At 32.7% G+C, this 18,626-nt stretch overlaps 2 protein-coding genes across 3 annotated transcripts in view; one reads left to right on the forward strand and one right to left on the reverse strand.

Moving 5' to 3' along the window:
* LOC140442692 (facilitated trehalose transporter Tret1-like) overlaps positions 1–9,480 on the forward strand; it is a 32,236-nt gene extending 22,756 nt beyond the window's left edge. The window contains exon 3 of one of the 2 annotated variants that reach the window (XM_072533683.1): positions 3,387–3,619. In XM_072533683.1, the coding sequence (XP_072389784.1) occupies positions 3,387–3,451 (65 nt within the window). In that variant the 3' untranslated portion in view covers positions 3,452–3,619. Of the gene's footprint in view, positions 1–3,386; positions 3,620–8,736 lie in introns of those variants that run through there. The other variant, XM_072533682.1, reaches the window with a different exon arrangement.
* Positions 9,481–17,574: 8,094 nt separating this feature from the next.
* On the reverse strand, positions 17,575–18,288 carry LOC140444482 (uncharacterized). The gene has a single exon (XM_072536241.1). It carries the CDS (start codon positions 18,286–18,288, stop codon positions 17,575–17,577), a length of 714 nt encoding a protein of 237 aa, XP_072392342.1.
* Between the last annotated feature and the right edge of the window lie 338 nt (positions 18,289–18,626).

The raw sequence follows: 18,626 nt of genomic DNA on the forward strand, positions 1-18,626 counted from the left end.
ATACTAAATACTAATACTAAATACTAATACTAAATACTAATACTAAATACTAATACTAAATACTAATACTAAATACTAATACTAAATACTAATACTAAATACTAATACTAAATACTAATACTAAATACTAATACTAAATACTAATACTAAATATTAATACTAAATACTAATACTAAATACTAATACTAAATACTAATACTAAATACTAATACTAAATACTAATACTAAATACTAATACTAAATACTAATACTAAATACTAATACTAAATACTAATACTAAATACTAATACTAAATACTAATACTAAATACTAATACTAAATACTAATACTAAATACTAATACTAAATACTAATACTAAATACTAATACTAAATACTAATACTAAATACTAATACTAAATACTAATACTAAATACTAATACTAAATACTAATACTAAATACTAATACTAAATACTAATACTAATACTAAATACTTATACTAAAAACTAATACTAAATACTAATACTAAATACTAATACTAAATACTAATACTAAATACTAATACTAATTACTAATACTAAATACTAATACTAAATACTAATACTAAATACTAATACTAAATACTAATACTAAATACTAATACTAAATACTAATACTAAATACTAATACTAAATACTAATACTAAATACTAATACTAAATACTAATACTAAATACTAATACTAAATACTAATACTAAATACTAATACTAAATACTAATACTAAATACTAATACTAAATACTAATACTAAATACTAATACTAAATACTAATACTAAATACTAATACTAAATACTAATACTAAATACTAATACTAAATACTAATACTAAATACTAATACTAAATACTAATACTAAATACTAATACTAAATACTAATACTAAATACTAATACTAAATACTAATACTAAATACTAATACTAAATACCAATACTAAATACTAATAAATAGTAATCTTTTTCCACAGCGCTAAGACATAAACCCGGTTCAACACCTCGGAGGTTTAGGCCTTCTTTGTGAATGTTTTTTTTAATACGACTTTCTTTTTTGAATATTTTATTTATATATATTTTTTTAATTTTATTTTTATATATTTTTTTCTATTTTTTCTTTTTTTTTTTATTCTCTGTTTTTCTTTTTTTTTTCGTTTTTTTTTTTAACCTAAGCCAGAGTTAGGCTATTAAACATAATACTGGATATAACTGGTAAACGATGTCGCGTAAAAAATACCTGATTTCTTCGTAGTAAGTTCAAACTCTTGTTTAAAGAAATACTCTCTTGCGTCACAAATAATCGTTTTTATTGAGTTAATACTTTGTTGGTATGAATTATTCACAGTGTAAAAGCAGAAGTCGTCTGCATATTGTAATATATTGCATTTAATGCCTATACCGTGAAGATCTATAGTGTACAGATTAAACAACAAGGGGCTAAGGACAGAGCCTTGTGGTAGACCCTGATGCACTACTCTCGGGCCAATCAATCTATCATTACATCGAATGAATACCTGTCTATTAAGAAATAAGTTTACTAACACATATGAACACAAAGGTGGAATACCTATGTGCTTTAGTTTTTCAAATAATAGATTTAAATTGACGTTATCATAAGCCCCTAAAATATCAAAAAATATGGCAGATAGATAATTATTATTTGAGTAGGATAACTGAATATCAGTCGTTAATTGAGACACACAATCCATAGTCCCTTTATTTCTACGAAAGCCATATTGACACACTGGGAAAATATTTTTGTTTTCACACCACCATTCTAATCTGCTTTTCATAATTCGTTCAAATGTTTTAAGCAAACAAGACATAAGAGAGATAGGTCTTAGAGCAGTGCGCGGGTTTACTTTGGGTATAGGAATAACCAAGCATTGTTTGGAGAATCACAGTTGTCTCCTTTAAGTAAAATATTGTTGTATAGTTTGCACAGATAAGGTATGGCAATTGCTGGCAGGTTTAATAGCATGCTATAGTTAATGCCGTCAATACCAGGAGCTGTATTTTTAGAACTCTCAATATTTGCTTCAAGTTCGTCAGCTAAAATGGAGGTTAGTAAAAACTGATCATTAGTGAAGATGCTTGGCATAAATACTGGAAGATGGATATAATCCGAAGAGATTTTTGTTAAAAGACTTTCTACTATGTCTTCATCATTAACGATGTACTTTTTCTTACCTTGAATTTTGTTTATCCTTTTCCAAAGCTCTGAGGGTGAAGTTTGCCTACTAAGCGAGGAACAAAATCAAGCCCAACTAGATTTGGCTTTTGAGCGGAAAGTGCGTTTACATATAGCTTCATTCCTCTTATACTCAATAAAGTTTAAAAGGGTAAGATTGGATTTATACATTTTAAAAGAATTTTTCCTCGCATTCGAAACAGTGGGACATTCATCATCCCACCATTGTGGCATTTTGAAAGATTTGGCTGAGAGTTTAATAATTTTAAAAGATTTGTTGGCTGCAGTAGTAATAGAATCTAATAAAAAGAATATCATTTCATTGATTTTATTTGTATTTGATTCATATCTGAAGATGCTCTCTAGAGAATCTCTAATTTTTTCCCAATTTGTATTAGACATCGACCACTTAACTGAAGATGTAAAAATTGTGTTTTCAAATTTCATATCCTGTACAGAAAATCTAATGGGAAAGTGATCAAATCCATAGGTATCTGGAAGAACGGTCCAGTCAAAGGCTTAACATAAACTAGAGCTTATAATAGTAAGATCTACAACCGATTTGATACGTCCTGGAGGAGTAGCTCTAGTAGCCGATCCGTCATTTACAACAACTAGATTAGGAAATACATCTAAGGCTTCTACTAGTATATTACCATCAACGGAACATAAATTGGATCCCCATAATCCATGGTGAGCAATAAAATCTCCGGTAATAATACAATCATTGTTAATTTGAGAAAAAAGACTAACTTAATCTTGAGTTGTTACTCTAACTTTTGCTGGACGGTACACACTCAGAATAAAATAAATTTTTTGGTTAATATTAATATTTACACCACAAACTTCGAGATTATGATTGACATTGTTAACGAATGAAATGGGCTAATAAATAATGATATTTGCTAAAATTATGGCAACTCCTCCATATCCCTTATTTCCACTTTTATTAACTACATTAAAATTATTGAAGCAAACAGTATCAGATGGTTTGATCCAAGTTTCTGATAAAAGAGCTATATCAAAACGTTTTTCAAAAAGTAATTGATTTAAAGAATATTTGTTTGCATTTAGCGAACGAATATTCCATTGAATAATTTTAATGCTTTTGGAAGCCATTAAAGTTATGTAAAAATGTTACCTAAAATATCTTTAATTTTATTTTCTAATTCAATTTCGTAAATTTTAAGATATGATTCTATATTTGAGGAAGAATTACAATAATCCTGGATACTTTGTTGACTCAAATTTTTGAGTGAAGCACTGAGCAGACTGATAAACTTAATGATTTCATTAGGAGGTTCAGGGTTTCCAAACTGAAATATAGATCCCAAACAAAAGCTGGTCTGGTATTCTCTACGAATAGGAGGAAAATGAGGAGTTGTATCACAATTTTTTTTTGGGGCTAACTGTAGGGGAGGATAAATGCTTGTGAGTATTATTATTTTTGTAAGCAGTGCTAGAATTCGAAGGCTTAGAAAAAGAGCTTTTAATTGGAGGGAAGTCGGTGTAACTTGGATTTTCAATAGCTTTTTCAGCTTCTTTAAACGAAATATTTAAGTTAGCCATAGCTTCTTTAGTTTTCTTTTGTTTCAAGTATTCGGGGCATTCTTTAAAAATTGACTCGTGGTTATTATTTTTACAATAAACGCAAAATGCATTACATTTATCGGGGCAACCAATTTTACCTCCATTACCGCATTTTTACATCTTTTTTTTTTCTTACATTGGGTTGTTGAATGACCATATCGAAGACAATTAAAACATTGCGTAACCAGACTAACATATATATTAACCGGACATCTAACTTTATTGATGTAAATATGCTGGGGAATTAATTTACCCTCAAAGCTAACAATTACCATTTGTCTAGGAACTCTTTCAGATATACCATTATTTTGAACTAATCTAGTCATTCTATAATCTTCTAGTCATATATTAGTCTTAATGGTATTGAGCAGTACATTCTCACTTAAAGTAGTATCTACTCCACGAACGAGACCTTTTTTTTCTGTTAAATAATTTGGAATATATGCTATTAGATTATTTTTCTCAAAAAAATATTCAGTAACTAACTTATTAGCAACAGAACCTGAATCTACTTTGATTTTAATACGATTTTTACCTACACTAACAATTTCAATAATATTTTTATCATAATTAGATAACGAAAGTAGTTTCTCTCCAAGTTTCATTGGATGCAAACGACCTATTTTTAAATTGATAGGTTAAACAAATATAAAAAAAGGACCAAAATCATTAGAACTAAATCGATTAGATGAATGAAATTCCTGACTTTTTTGAATATTTGTTTTAGCTGAAGTCGATGGCAAGCTTGTATCAATACTGTTTTTAATATTATTTTAGTAGTCAACCTGAGAATTAATATGCAAAGCATTTGTAGTTATAATTATGTCATTCCTATCTGTAAATTCAATGTCCTCTACACCAGGATCTGGTGGATCTTTCCCAGAAATGCCATTTTTGCCCGCGGACATGACGGAGCACGGCGTTTAACAAAAAGTATACAAAAAATTTCTACTTACAGTGCAGTTGACAGAATAACAGAACTTAAAATATAAAGGAAAACAAAGAAAATCGGCTAAACACACTATATTATATCTTGAAACACACTTCTGCACTTCACAACAGATCGGAATCGAGTAAAATAAAACTTTAGAATTACTTAAATACACAAATTTCTCCGAGGAACTCTTAAACGCGTCCAAACACTTTGACAGTTATTTGACAGTTGTAACGGTAGTAGATTATTAAGAATCAAAAGTTAAGAGTGAACAGGCGAAGCTAGTGTTGTCATCCGTCAACTGGGTACTCTCTATTATTGTACTTAGAGATCAAATTAAGTAATTATGAGTATCCAGTCAGTTCGAGTTAATCAACCCCATGCAGCGTGTAAACTATTCCTAGAGTTCTGCTATATGGAACTCTTGATGGAAGCAATCCCATAAACATTATAAGAATATACAACATTATTATATGGCGATCCTCGATTAGAGGGAAATGGAGCAGAACAAAGAACATAGTAATAATAAATAATAAAATATAAATGATAAAGAACAAATATCTCAAACCAGATATGGAGCTGAAATCGCAGCAGTTCTAACATTGAAGTTGGTATGGTCAGTATGGAAGGCAAATAGGAGGAATTTGAAAAGGGACATCCATCGGGGCATAGTAGCAGGATAAAGGGAAAATCTAGACGTTTAAAGTGGAAAGTCTGTAGTATCTGTTTTTATGAAACCTCCTTACACGATTTATTGCACATTTTTATGAGTGAATAATATAATACATATTTTTTTTTAATACGATTAGGTCACTAATTTTTAATAAGACTATATATGACCTCTATTTTTTTATATATTTACCTCAAGATATTCATGTTATTGACATGGTTTGAATCTATTTTTTTAATTATTATTATTAATCTATTTTATTATTATCATTATCTTTGACTATTTTCTTACCATTAGTCTATTATTGACAATTTTTAAAAAGTATAATAGGTTTTATCATATTTATATAATTTTACGAAGTACAGGAATAACGCAAATGGAAATTCTCATGAATAAATGAATAGCAACAAGGTTTGTTGGGAAGATTTCGTCAAAATAATTGATGAAATTACACAAGAAGTATTGAAGCAAAGCAAAAGGGTCGTGAAGAAAGACGTATCTAAAGCTAAAGAAGTTAAAGAATACACGTAACGACGTAATTAGTCAAATTATACAATAAATTCATCAATTTAATAAGGAAAAATTGGGAGACATTAACGGACCAACAAAGAGAGACGTGTAGCAAATATTTTGGCAGAATCAGGGATAGAGCTTTGCGTTCGTTTCAAGCAGTCAATACAAGAGTAGTAGTTCCCAGCCCGATATATCAGCTAATCAACAAGGAAATAGAAGAAAAACAAAGTGACAAGGATTTAGAAGACGAAACAAGCGACACAGAGCAAGAAATAAGTATGGCTCTTACAATTAACGAATTTTTAAATTTCACAAACAAGGTGTTGCTCAGTGTGTTTGATGGAAGCGCAGGTAAACTGCAGTCATTTTTAGATGCATTGGAACTCCTTGAGAAAACAGCAATAGGGCACGAGGAAACAGCGATAACATTAATCAAAACAAGGTTAACCAGTAAGGCCAGAAAGGTTATAACTACAGAGGATACAATCCCAAGAATAGCAGCTTCACTGAAGAGAGAACTGAGAGGCAATAATACGAAGATCGTAATAGCTAAATTGGCTAAGAAAAGACAATGACATAAAGATGCAGCGGTCTATGCATCTGAAATTGAAGAATGAGCAGAATAGCTAAATGTTGCATACATAGCGGAAGGAATGGCATTGGAACTAGAGAAAAAATATACAACGGAAACTGTAGCTGCATGTAACATCACAACCACGCACGAAATAATGTCCAAATTTTTGTCGATCGACACGACAGAAGATAGCACACAAGAAAGACTGTTAAATTATAGGACAAATTACGAAGCTAAGAGAGGACAGCAACAGTATAGGAGAGGATATCACAACAAATATGACAGGGGGAGAAGACCTACCTTTGAACAACAAAATGAAGCAAAAGCAAAAATGAACCAAAGGAACTCTACAGAGAGGGTATAAACAAAACAGCAACCAGACATACAGAGGAAACCAGAGAGGAGAACATAATAGGAATGTAAGGCTACTAAAATTAGAAGATAGCCAAGGGAAACCGGAAAACCCGCAGTTGGGGTTTTGAATGATCAAGATAACAGAAATACACAGTTAGAAGTGGAATATTACATTTACAACGACTTAAACTTAAAAAATTTCGTATAAATACAAACAGGAATCCTAGGACAGACAAATATATTTATCATAGACACAGGAGCCGATATTTCTATACTCAAATGTTTGGAACTAGGAACATGTGAAACCAAATACAAAGGCGAAAATAAACGATTTAACTAAAGGAGAATTGCAAACAATGGGAGCAATCGAAACAACACTAGAAGTAAAAGCACGTCGGTTTGAACATATATTTCAATTAGTAGAATCTAACTTTCCTATTCCAACGGACGGAATTATTGGGAGAGACTTCAATTAAAATTTTCAATGCATATTGGACTACGCTAATCTGAAAATCCACATTAAAGACGACGGAGACTGTTATGTTAGTACGAAAATTTTAGATTTAGATAACATAGAAAATGACACGATAATAATACCGCCTAAATGCGAAATTTACAGAATAGCCACAAATTTTCAAACATTAAAGAACGACAGAGTAGTGGAACAACATTAAATACCACCTGGAATATTCATAGCGAGAGCAATCATTTCAAGCAATAATCCGTACATCAAAATGTTCACTACAATCTACGAAACGGTAAAGATAGAGACAAACACAATCAAAACACTAGACATTAAATTGTTTAACATATATAGACTGATCAATGGCAGTAAAGATAGGAAAAAGGAATTACGGGAATCACTTAAGTTAGATATCCCAAAATACACACGCGATAAATTGGGATCTTTATGTGAGAAATACTCAGATATATTCGGCCTAAGGCACGACATGCTAACATGTAACAACTTCTATGAACAAAAACTGAAAGTGAAAGACCAAACCCCAGTCTACATCAAGAATTATAGGACACCGCATGCAAAAGCAGAAAAGATCACTCTTCTGAGTGATCCTTAATTTATATTGAATTGACGGTCGTACTCCTTTTCTCGATATATATATATATATATATATATATATATATATATATATATATATATATATATATATATATATATATATATGTATATATATATATATATGTATATATATAAATATATATATATATATATATATATGTATATATATGTATATATATATATATGTATATATATATATATATATATATATATATATATATATATATATATGTGCTTATATCTTACTTTTCAGCCTGCATATTTATCTGAATCTGGTTATAAACTTAAAAAAGAGGCGTAAATATTTAAATATTAATATTAAAAATTAATTCTACACATAGACATAATATTATAGCCGCGAACGCAAAAAACTACAAAACTACTTTGAGTTGATGTGGGCTAAAAATATTTTTTAACTTGATAAACTATTTATTTAAAGAGAAACGTAGTGGAACATTGTAAGGCTAAAAAGCTTCCTAATCTCAAACGTGTTCTTTTGTGCCTTTGTCTTGCTAGAGTGCATAATAACTTTAAAATTACATTCATATTTAAGACCAAAGGGAAATCCATGCAGGCGCAGGTCTGACCAGTGTAGCCAGAACAAATACCTAAGAAATACTCATAAAAAAAAAGTAGCTGGCTTTATATTCATTGCGCCGAAATTTTAGTTTTAATTAAAAAAAAATAGTATTTAGTACACAATTAGTCCTACTAAAATAAAGATTCTAAGTTTTGTTGACTTGACCTAAATTTTTGGTTAAAAGTATTAAAGTTTCCACCATAATACTCTTTTGTTTTAAATTTTTAACGCTTTTTTTTCTTTTTAGCTGGAATAGAATTACTGGGTAGTTTTATCTGTTTACTGCTTATCGACAGAATAGGAAGAAAAGCATGTCTAATCATCTCCACATTATGCATTGGAATATTTTTTGTACCTATTGCCGTATTTGCAGCTCTCCGAGACAGCCGTTTAGAAATAGATCCAGTTCCGCCTTTAACCATTTTATTCGTTGTAATGTTTTTAATATTTTTTTATATCGGACTAGCACCTGTTCCGCAGATATTACTTGGTGAATTATTTCCTAGTAGACTCAAAATGGTAGCGGCCGTATATATTGTCAGTTTTAATCAGGTTTCCGTATTTGTTGTCACGAATTATTTTCAAGAAATATCAGCTTTTATCGGATATACACGTATTCTTTTTATATGTACTGTTTCAATGTTAATTGCACCAATAATAATTTATTTCGGTATTGTAGAGACCAAAAGAAAGAGTCTTCAAGAAATCCAAATAATACTTAAAAATAAGTAAAACACTTTTATATTAACCTTAATATTTATTTTTGTTATATTATTAATAATTTTATTAAAGTTGAGAAACCTTTGTTATAATTTATATTATCCTATTATAATTTATAATATTTAAAAAAGTTAAAAGATAAATACCGCATTCCTTATTCATGTTATATCTTATGCCTTTGTTCTTTGTTCTAAATTCACTTGTCCGCTTTTACAGCTACGTCTAATTAATTGTCTCCTTTACCTTTGCAATACAACTTATGTTTTTTGTTGATGTTTGGTTTTATTAAACGTAAATTTTTAAGATCACTTTTCTTCACTTTTTAATTTCTTATTGAGTATCGTGCAGTAATTTTAGCGACCAAGTAAATTGTTTATCAGTGCCAGAAAAGGAATGTCTGGTAATAGTATTGCTAATAGATATACAGAATGCAAAGTTAATACTACTTTTATCAAACCATAACGATTATGTTACCAAAAATATAGGTTAAAACATTGTAAAATGGAAATAGGAATTAGCTTAATGCAAAATTATTGAAGATCAAAGGTAAGCAAAATGGTTACTGAACCTGTCTCTTAGAGCGTACTGGACTTACAGATGCTCTTCCTGAAAACTATACATTCAATAACTGTTTCTAAAAAAAGGGGTAATTAAGACACAGCAAGCTCTTGCAGACTACAAAAATGTAAAGCATAAGGTCAAACATATTGTTTGCAACTATAGGGCAACTATTTCCCTACGTAATAAAACTTACAACTAAGCGTTTTAGAACCTGATGAAATAAAAAACGATCCCTGTGTATAATTAAAATTGTAAATATTTCGTACATAAGCAATATTTTAACAAAAACGATACCTAACCTAATCAGTGCCGCCCCTTGGAAACGTCTCAAAACGGACAGCTTTCAAAATATTTCCACCGCCGAAGTAAACAAGACTTACCATATAAAATATAGAGACAAAGTTAATGTTAAAACCATCTATGCGTACATGAAATACTGAAAGATACATTATTTCATAAATCTCAGATACCATGAAAGTAGCTTCCAATAAAACTTTTACGTTTAACACACGGCAGCGCAACTCATGCTTAACCAAATATCATTGCAACCTTAATGGCTACTGTAAATCATTATTTCACAGAAAGGCTTAAAAAATATTAAATATAAACATAATATTTGATTCCATTCTAAAATGATTATATTTGCGTTTGGAAACAATTGTAAACAACGTTGTCCAAGTTTCTACAAAAGAAAGTTCAAAAACTTTAGGAAACACTAAAAAGATTTCAGATAAACTAATCTCTTTTATGACCGAGATATTAACACAACTCGCCTAACTCCAAATAACTAATATATGCAGTTAAAAAGATATGTAATGGACACATACCGAGAAGATGCAGGAAAGGACTATTAAATTAAAACATTAGAGAAAGTAAACACCGCATACGGCAGCAAGACAGGCTAAAAGTTATAAACAAAATAAGCCCAAGTTGTAAAACAACAGGGTACAAGTAAAATAACCACAAATCAGGTAGCCAAAAACTTTTTTTTATGACCAAAATAAGGGCAAAAATAATTCATAAAAATGACAAAATGACATGAAAATTGAAAACTCCTCTTTTTGATACAACATAAAATAATAAGTTAATAATTAAGTGACGAAAAATCATATGTCACCTGGTTTAAGGACCTATTTACTAAGCAGGTTAAACACTTCGGCCCCAACACTAAAGAGTGGCCATTCAAGTTATTTAATATTTCCGTTTCATTTTATAGGTTATACTTATATAGCCTAAATGAATAGTAGCAGCTCTATTATGTTATGCTTCGTATCCAAAAGGCTGTGGTTTCTCAACTTCTTACAGAATTGTCGGGATTTAGAACTGGAAAATTATAAGTAGTGTGGGCAAGCATTGGTTTATATATAACAATTGCGAAAACAGAACACTGGCATATTTACTTAACCTATATAAAACGATAATTCATACACCGTATGCATAAGGCAGTGAATTCTAAACTGATTGGTTAATAGTTGAAATTCAAGCCTGGACAGTTATGCAATGAAAAAATATTGAGAATTAAAGTATTTGTCGGAAAATGTCTAAAAAACAAATAACCAGCATTCCATATGGATTAACTCGTACTTTATGCTAAATAAGAAAAAAACATATATGGAGAAATATGATAACCGTTTCCCCAAGAAAAAAAACTTGTTCAATATACATTTAAATATTAAGCAACAAAAAATGAGAATCGCAGGGCTTCCGCAAGAAAAACCTTAAACCAGATCTCAAATTGCAATAACATATAATAACGATTTTTGTATTATACTGTTGATTGCTTTCATAATAACGATCTATTCTAATAACTTTTCTATCTCTCACCTGAGACCTTTCACCGACTATCCTTTGTCATTGTGTTGCCAACAAACATCATTTAAAGTGATGCAAGTTATCTATGATCATAGAACTTTACATTCATGAGTTATTTAGTCAGATGACATCTTTTATTCTCAATAAAACAAAGAACTCAGAACAATGAACCAAGAATTAAAATATTCTAAAAAGGCTAATAATAATACTAACTGATTGCAAAAGGATTTATTTAATTTTCTACTGCTGGTAGGAAATTGATTCCGTATTTCACTTCAACCGGTTATTCATGTTAAAGGTCGGTCACTCTAATTATGATCAAAATCATCTAGGTTAGTATAATGATCCCCCTTTAAAGTTTAAAACGAAAAAAATTGTGTTTTAACTTATTGCATATCTCTTCAATGGTAGGTACTAAACACCCAACAATATTTCTTTTCGAGCGAGTTACACTTCAATGACCGCTGGGATCTAGCATATTCTATTACTGAAATTCAATAAGAGGTTACCGCTTGTCAGCACGGAACACATTCTGGAATATTACAACATTAATTGCAACGCACTGAAACAGCAAATTCAGTAAGTATATTAATTACAAAAAAAGCATCCCAAAAGTCTGAATATTATATTTTAAATTGTATCTTTCCTAGTGTAAATAAAAGTTTATTTTTAAGTGTTTCTGCTTTTTAAAAAAGTGTTTTCTAAAAGAACATTTCTATTTTGATCCAAACAAATGCTTAACATTTTATTAGTTGTTTAAAGCATAAATAAACCGCTTAACCATTCCATAGGATCATCACAGTTAGATATAATGCCACGTTTTTCTAAATTTAACAGTTGATTTTCTAATCTGTTTTTAATGGATAAAGAAAGCATTTGTGTTGGTTTAGCTACGGGAACAAAATTTACTTTAAAGTTTTAGTTTCAATTTTTGCGGACACTTACCTAATTCAGTGACTGCATCAATATTTTTTTATTAAAGTCGTCTTTTTCTATATTTTAGTCTACAGTATTTCTATCGATCTATCTATACAGCCCTTGCTGTCCAATTTTGGATATAGGCCTCCTCTTCCTTCTTCCACGTCTCTCTATTGTAGGCAGTTTGTATCCACTTCGGGCCTGCGTGTTTCTTCAAGTCATCTGACCATCCCATTTGTGACCTTCCTCTTTTTCGCTTGTAAGTATATGGTCTCCAGTGTATAATCATCTTATTCCATCTGTCGTCTTTCTGTCTTATGGTATGTCCAGCGAACTTCAACTTAAGTTTTGCTATCTGCGTTAATACATCGGTCACTTTTGTTTTGTTGCGGATCCAAGTATTTCTTTTCTTATGTAATAGCCTGATATTCAGTATTTGCCTTTCCATGGCTCTTTGAATCTGCTATTTTTTCCATGTTTTCCTTTGTAAACGTCCAAGTTTGAGAACCGTAGGTGAGAAGAATACATTGGTTGAAGACTCTTGATTTTAAATATTTGGGGTATTTTCTATTTTTTAGTATATAGGAAAGTTTTCCGAAGGATACCCAAGCCAACCGTATCCTTCTCTTTATTTCTCCGCTCTGATTTTCTTTATTTAATTTAACTAGTTGTCCCAAATATACATATTCTTTTACTTGTTCTATAGTTGTTTGTGCAATTGTAATTATTAATTCGTCTGATTGGTTGGTCATAATTTTCGTTTTATTATAATTCATTTGTAGACCTATTTTTGTTGATTCGTTATTTAATTCATCCATCATATTTTGTAATTCTTTCCTTTTATCTGTTATTAATACAATGTCGTCTGCATATCTCAAGTGATTCAAGTATTGGCCATTTATATTAATACCCCGTTTTTCCTATTTTAATTTCCTCATAACGTCTTCCAAAGCTTGATTGAATAGTTTGGATGATATAGTGTCATCCTGTCTAACTCCTCGCGGTATCTTAATGGGCGCCGTTTGTTCAACTATTTTGATGGATGTTGTTGCTTTATCATATATATTGGAAATTAAGTCCGTATATCTATAGTATATTCTCCCATTTTGTAAAGACTTCTTTACTGCCCGACGTTCCACCTTATCGAATGCTTTTTCAAAGTCTACAAATGCCATATACATTGGGATTTGATATTCGTTATCTACAGTATTTACTCTTTGTAATTAACCGAAATTTAAACATGATTTTAAACGTAAAATTGGTAAACAGGTATGTTTAACTACAAAAAATTTCAGTTAAAATAATTTCCCCTTTAAACAAATTTTGTAGTGTATTGCTACCATAAAGTTTTATTTTAAATTTTTTTTAACTTTAATTTGGAATGATTTATCTCATGAGTTATATTTTATTTAAGAAATAAAACGATATAATGTTTAGCTGTGTCTACTTTAAAGTCTATTCCATAATTCTCAATTACGAAGCTTTTTGATCATTACATAATTTTCTTTTATTTCATTTACCTTAACTGATGTTACCATAAATTCTTCCTGTTTACTATCCATATCTACATCTTGAATCTCTCGAACTTACGATGCTGTTGTTCAAGCAAGCAAGCAATTTAATTAAACCCAGCCTGTGAGACATGTTCACCCCTAAGAATTACGTTCGGGTATAACAATTCATTGAAACAAGGTGTATTAACTCGAGTAAAAACAGGAGTCACTCCACCGCGCTCCAATGCTCCAGACCATCCCTTTCCCCCCTAAAGCACTCTGATGTGTGATAGGGGCACAACTATCAGCCAAATGCTCTTCATGTGGGAGTCCTGGGTAATAGAACTCCAACATGGTTTCCTAACCGAATTCAAAACTCAGGACAGCGCATTGTCGCTATAATCCTGTTATCTTACTGAGGCTTATCCGCGAACTAAAATTGCTTACTTGGACCTCAAGTCTCCGCTTTGAGCTAGGCTCAGTTCGGCGACTTGGTGCTCAAGGGGTTGGGCCCTACGTGCCTGGATATTTAATGGTTTTTGTTATTATTTTTTCGTGGCTTGCGCCGGTTTTTGTTAGTAGTTTTTTGATTTTTTTGGTGGCCGAAGCCGTTTTTTGTGTGTTTTTTGGATTTTTTTTGTAGGATGCCTGAAACATAAAATCAGAATTAATGCATATTAGTATAATAATTATCTACTTAAAATTAACTGGGTCCACGCTGTACGTTGCGATTGTCCACGAGTTGTTTAAGCTACGAACTATCTTCTTGGTGCTTTGTTTTTGTTCTTTTTTGTAGTGTTTTCTCTCTGATGTTTTGTTTTCTCTCTGATGTATTTACTGATTTTCTCTCTAGTACGTTTGATTTTATTCTACTATTTGTTGTTTGGGTCACTTGTGTTCCATCTGTGGAAAGCGTCGTACACCATGATCTCTCGCAATATGTGACTAGGATAGTTCTCTATCTGCGCGAACTTTGTCCTTGCTTTTTCCTTCATTATAGTAGTCACTCTAATTTGTTGTAATTCTCTGAAGAGGAATATTTCTGCAACGTATCTCGGTACGTTGACTGCTTCTCTTAGGCTGCTGTTGTAAGCCACTTGTAGTTTCTTTTTTGTTGTGTTACATATGTGACCCCATGCGAGAGATGCATATGTTAGTATAGGAAGAATTATACTATTTATTAATTTTATTTTAGTTTTTATTCTGAGTTTGCTTTTTCTTCCTGCTAGGCCTCTTATTGATGCTCTTGCCATGTTGGCTTTTTGTATTGTAGCGTCTACGTGTTTACTAAATGTTTAACCTTTGTCCATGATTACTCCGAGGTATTTTGCTTCGCTTTTTCACTCGATGGGATTGTCTTGCACAGTCACCTGTTCTTCTGGTTGTTGGTGTCTCTTTTTGAAAAGTACAGCCTGTGTCTTTTCGGAGTTTATAGCGATTTTTCATTTTAAACTCCATTCTTCTATGCCATCTAGCGCTGTTTGTAAGTTGTTTACCGCTATATCTACATTTCTATGTTTGGCCGCTATCGCTGTGTCGTCATCATAGAGGCTTAGTAATGTACCTGGTGTTCTAGGTATACCTGCTGTGTATATCGTGTACAGTAAAGGTGACAGTACCGCTCCCTGTGGCACTCCAGCCTCCGGGTTCCCGAGTTCAGATAGGACTTGTTCTATTTAACTCTGAAACTACGATTACTCAAGTACGAAGAGATTAGTCTTGTCATTGCTCCGCTGTAGCCGTATCTTCTCATTTTGTAGATTAGTCCTTTATGTCAGACTCTGTCAAAAGCTTTGCTTACATCTAGGAAGGCAGCTCCTGTGTATTGTTTATCATTAAATCCAGCTGTCTCTACAATCTTGCTGATTGCAGGTAGCAAGCTTATTGGCCTGTAGTTTTGCGAGAATGTGCTGTTTTTTTCGGGCTTTGGTAACATTATGATATGGGCATCTTTCCATCTGTTTGGGAATTTCTTGAATCTTAGCATCGCATGTTAAATATACTATGGCTCTCGCTGGTAAGTATTTTAAAACCCTGTTCGTTATTTGATCTGGACCAGGTGCCTTTTTCGGCGAGCTGTTTTTAATTAGCTCGTCTAACTTCTCCGGTGATGTACTCTGGGAGGGATGATTTCGTTTGGATTTTCGGGTCTTTCTCTTTGTCTTTCGACTTCTTCTATGAAGTCGATGTCCTCGCCTTGGTGATAATTTAATGACAACTCTCTCTCGAGAGTACTCCTCATTACCTCTGCTTTTTCCACTGTAGTGTAGACTATTCCGTTTTCTCCATGTAATGGAGGGATTGGCTTTCTGTCATTTTTCAGTATTATCTGAAGCCTCCAAATATTTTGCATATTTGGTCCTTGTTCCCCCATATCTCTTATGTAGTTTTCCCAGCTTTCACTACGGTGTTGTTGTAGTGCTGTTTTGACCTCTCTGTTTAACCTATTTGCTCTATTTTTGTTCGCCAGGTTTCATGTCCTTTTTGTTTTCTGCTGTGCTCTGTTCTTTTTCCTTATCAAATCTTTTATTTCTTGTGGTATATTCTTAAATCTTCCCGTGTGCAATTCTACTTCCTCTTCTGTAGTGCTGTTACTGAGTGCTTGTTGGATAATGTTTTCCAACTCTAGGACTATCCCTTCTATTTCTCGTGGATTGTCTATTACTGGAACTATATTTATTCCAGTACTCACGAGTCTTTTGAAGTTCGTCCACTTTGTTTTCTTTTTAACTCTTTTGATTGTACTTTCCTCTTCCCACGTTCCTAGTTCTAATAGGATGGGGTTGTGGTCCGTTGTGCCTTCGTTTAATGTTTGTAATTCTGTTTGTAGTCCTAGGTTTCTTACTACTACAATGTCTATGTGTGTAGGAAGTCCGTTTCCTGGGTAGTGTGTTGGGTCTGTAGGGCCCATTGACATAACGTCGTCATTGTTTTCTAAGTATGTGTTTAGTAGTTTTCTATTTCCGTTCGTAGCTCTGTCGTTACAGTTTGGGGATCTTGCATGAAGATCTCCTATTATAATTGAGGGTTCGTCGTTTAGGAACGTATTTAGGTCGTCTTCGATCAGTAGATCTTGTGGTCTTACGTAGGCAGAGGTAATTCTATTTAGTTGTGGTGTTAGAATTCTGATATGACCTATGTCTTTTTTCACTAATATTGCTGTGTCACCTGATCTTGCTGTGTTGTCGTTCCTGTATATGTCGTAGCCCGGAAACTTGATGTTGATGTTGTTCGTGAGCTTTGTTTCCTGTATTGCCACGACATCAATTCCATATCTATTGACCAGTCCGTCCAGTATATTCTGGTTGGTCCTTATGCCTCCTGGGTTCCAGGACCCTATCCACAAGTATCCCCTATTTGCTTGCACTAGTTCAGTGCTAGCTTTATATCTGCGATCGCCTCGTGAACAATTCTAGTGACCAGTTCCTTAACTGAGTTCACTAGTCCGTCTTGCTGTTGTTTAGAGATCAAGATGGTGTTCTCGGTATTTTGCACTTTCGCTGCCTATGCGTAGGAAGGTCCGCTTGATGTTTGTTGCGGCCTTTTTTGCGAGGCTTGTTGTCTTTATGGTTGTTTTTTCCTCAGGTTGGATATCTGGGGCATCCTCTGAAGTTTGCCGGGTGTTTTCCCTGGCAGTTGGCACATTTTGCCTTCTGTTCTCGGGGCATTTGGCAATTTCTTGTGGAGTGATTTTCTCCGCATCGTACGCATCGAGGTGTATTAAAGCATGCTCTCTGCGTGTGGTGGTACCCCTGGCTGTTGAAACACTGTGTGGACCCAGTTGCTTCTCTAAGGTCCTCGATGTGGACCTTCATATGCATCATATTTGTAATGCGCCTGGCTTTTTCCACGTCCCCTTTCTCCAGTGTCAGCACAAACATTGGTAGATTTCTTTTGTCGCTCTTTCCAAAAATTATGCTCTTTATTGATTCACATTCGATATCATACTCTTCTTTGAGAGTATTGAGCATTTCTGTAACATCTGTGTTTGAAGTTAGTCCTCTTAAAACCATTCTTGGTTTTATGTCTTCCTCTAGTGGAAAGGCAATCCATTGTATAGGTGTTTTTTGATTATACTCATCTATGATTTTCACCATAGTCCTGTAATCTTCTGGACTTTTTGCTTGGATTAAAGTTTCGCTTCTCGATAGTCTATTTGACGTTATCACCTTCTTTTTCTGGCCAATGTTAAGTATTGCTCCTGTCTGGCTGACACTCTGTAATTTAGTTACAGGCGGCTTTGGCTTCCACGTTAGTTTATCGTGTTTTGTGGTTGGCTCTCCGTCGGTTTCCATTGCTTGTGCTTGACATGGAGACGGAGGGCGTGGTGTAGCGCGCGTATCTATTTCCTAATGACTCTCTGGTGCTGTTCCACTAGGGGTCGCTAGCGGAGAGAAGTCTTCCTTCAAGGCCTTCTTCTTGCTGTTTTTGATTCTTCTTCTTGTGTTCTCTTTTTTGACTTCTCTGTGGTCGTTTTTGTCTTTGGGATTGTTCCAGTAAACTTTTCTGTGGTTGTTTTTGTCTTTGGGATTGTTCCCGTAGACTTTTCAGATTTTAACGCCTTTTTGTCCTAGGTTTTCCAGGTATCTTCTTTGCTGCTCTCTTTTAGGGCCGTTTCTGTTGCCTTCTTAGG

This window comes from Diabrotica undecimpunctata, chromosome 6 (assembly GCF_040954645.1).
Source record: "Diabrotica undecimpunctata isolate CICGRU chromosome 6, icDiaUnde3, whole genome shotgun sequence".
In the NCBI taxonomy this organism is placed as follows: Eukaryota; Metazoa; Arthropoda; class Insecta; order Coleoptera; family Chrysomelidae; genus Diabrotica; species Diabrotica undecimpunctata.

Bases quoted from the DNA above. Each gene is read 5' to 3' on its own strand.
- LOC140444482 (XM_072536241.1), bottom strand. From the start codon at position 18,288: ATGGAAACCGACGGAGAGCCAACCACAAAACACGATAAACTAACGTGG.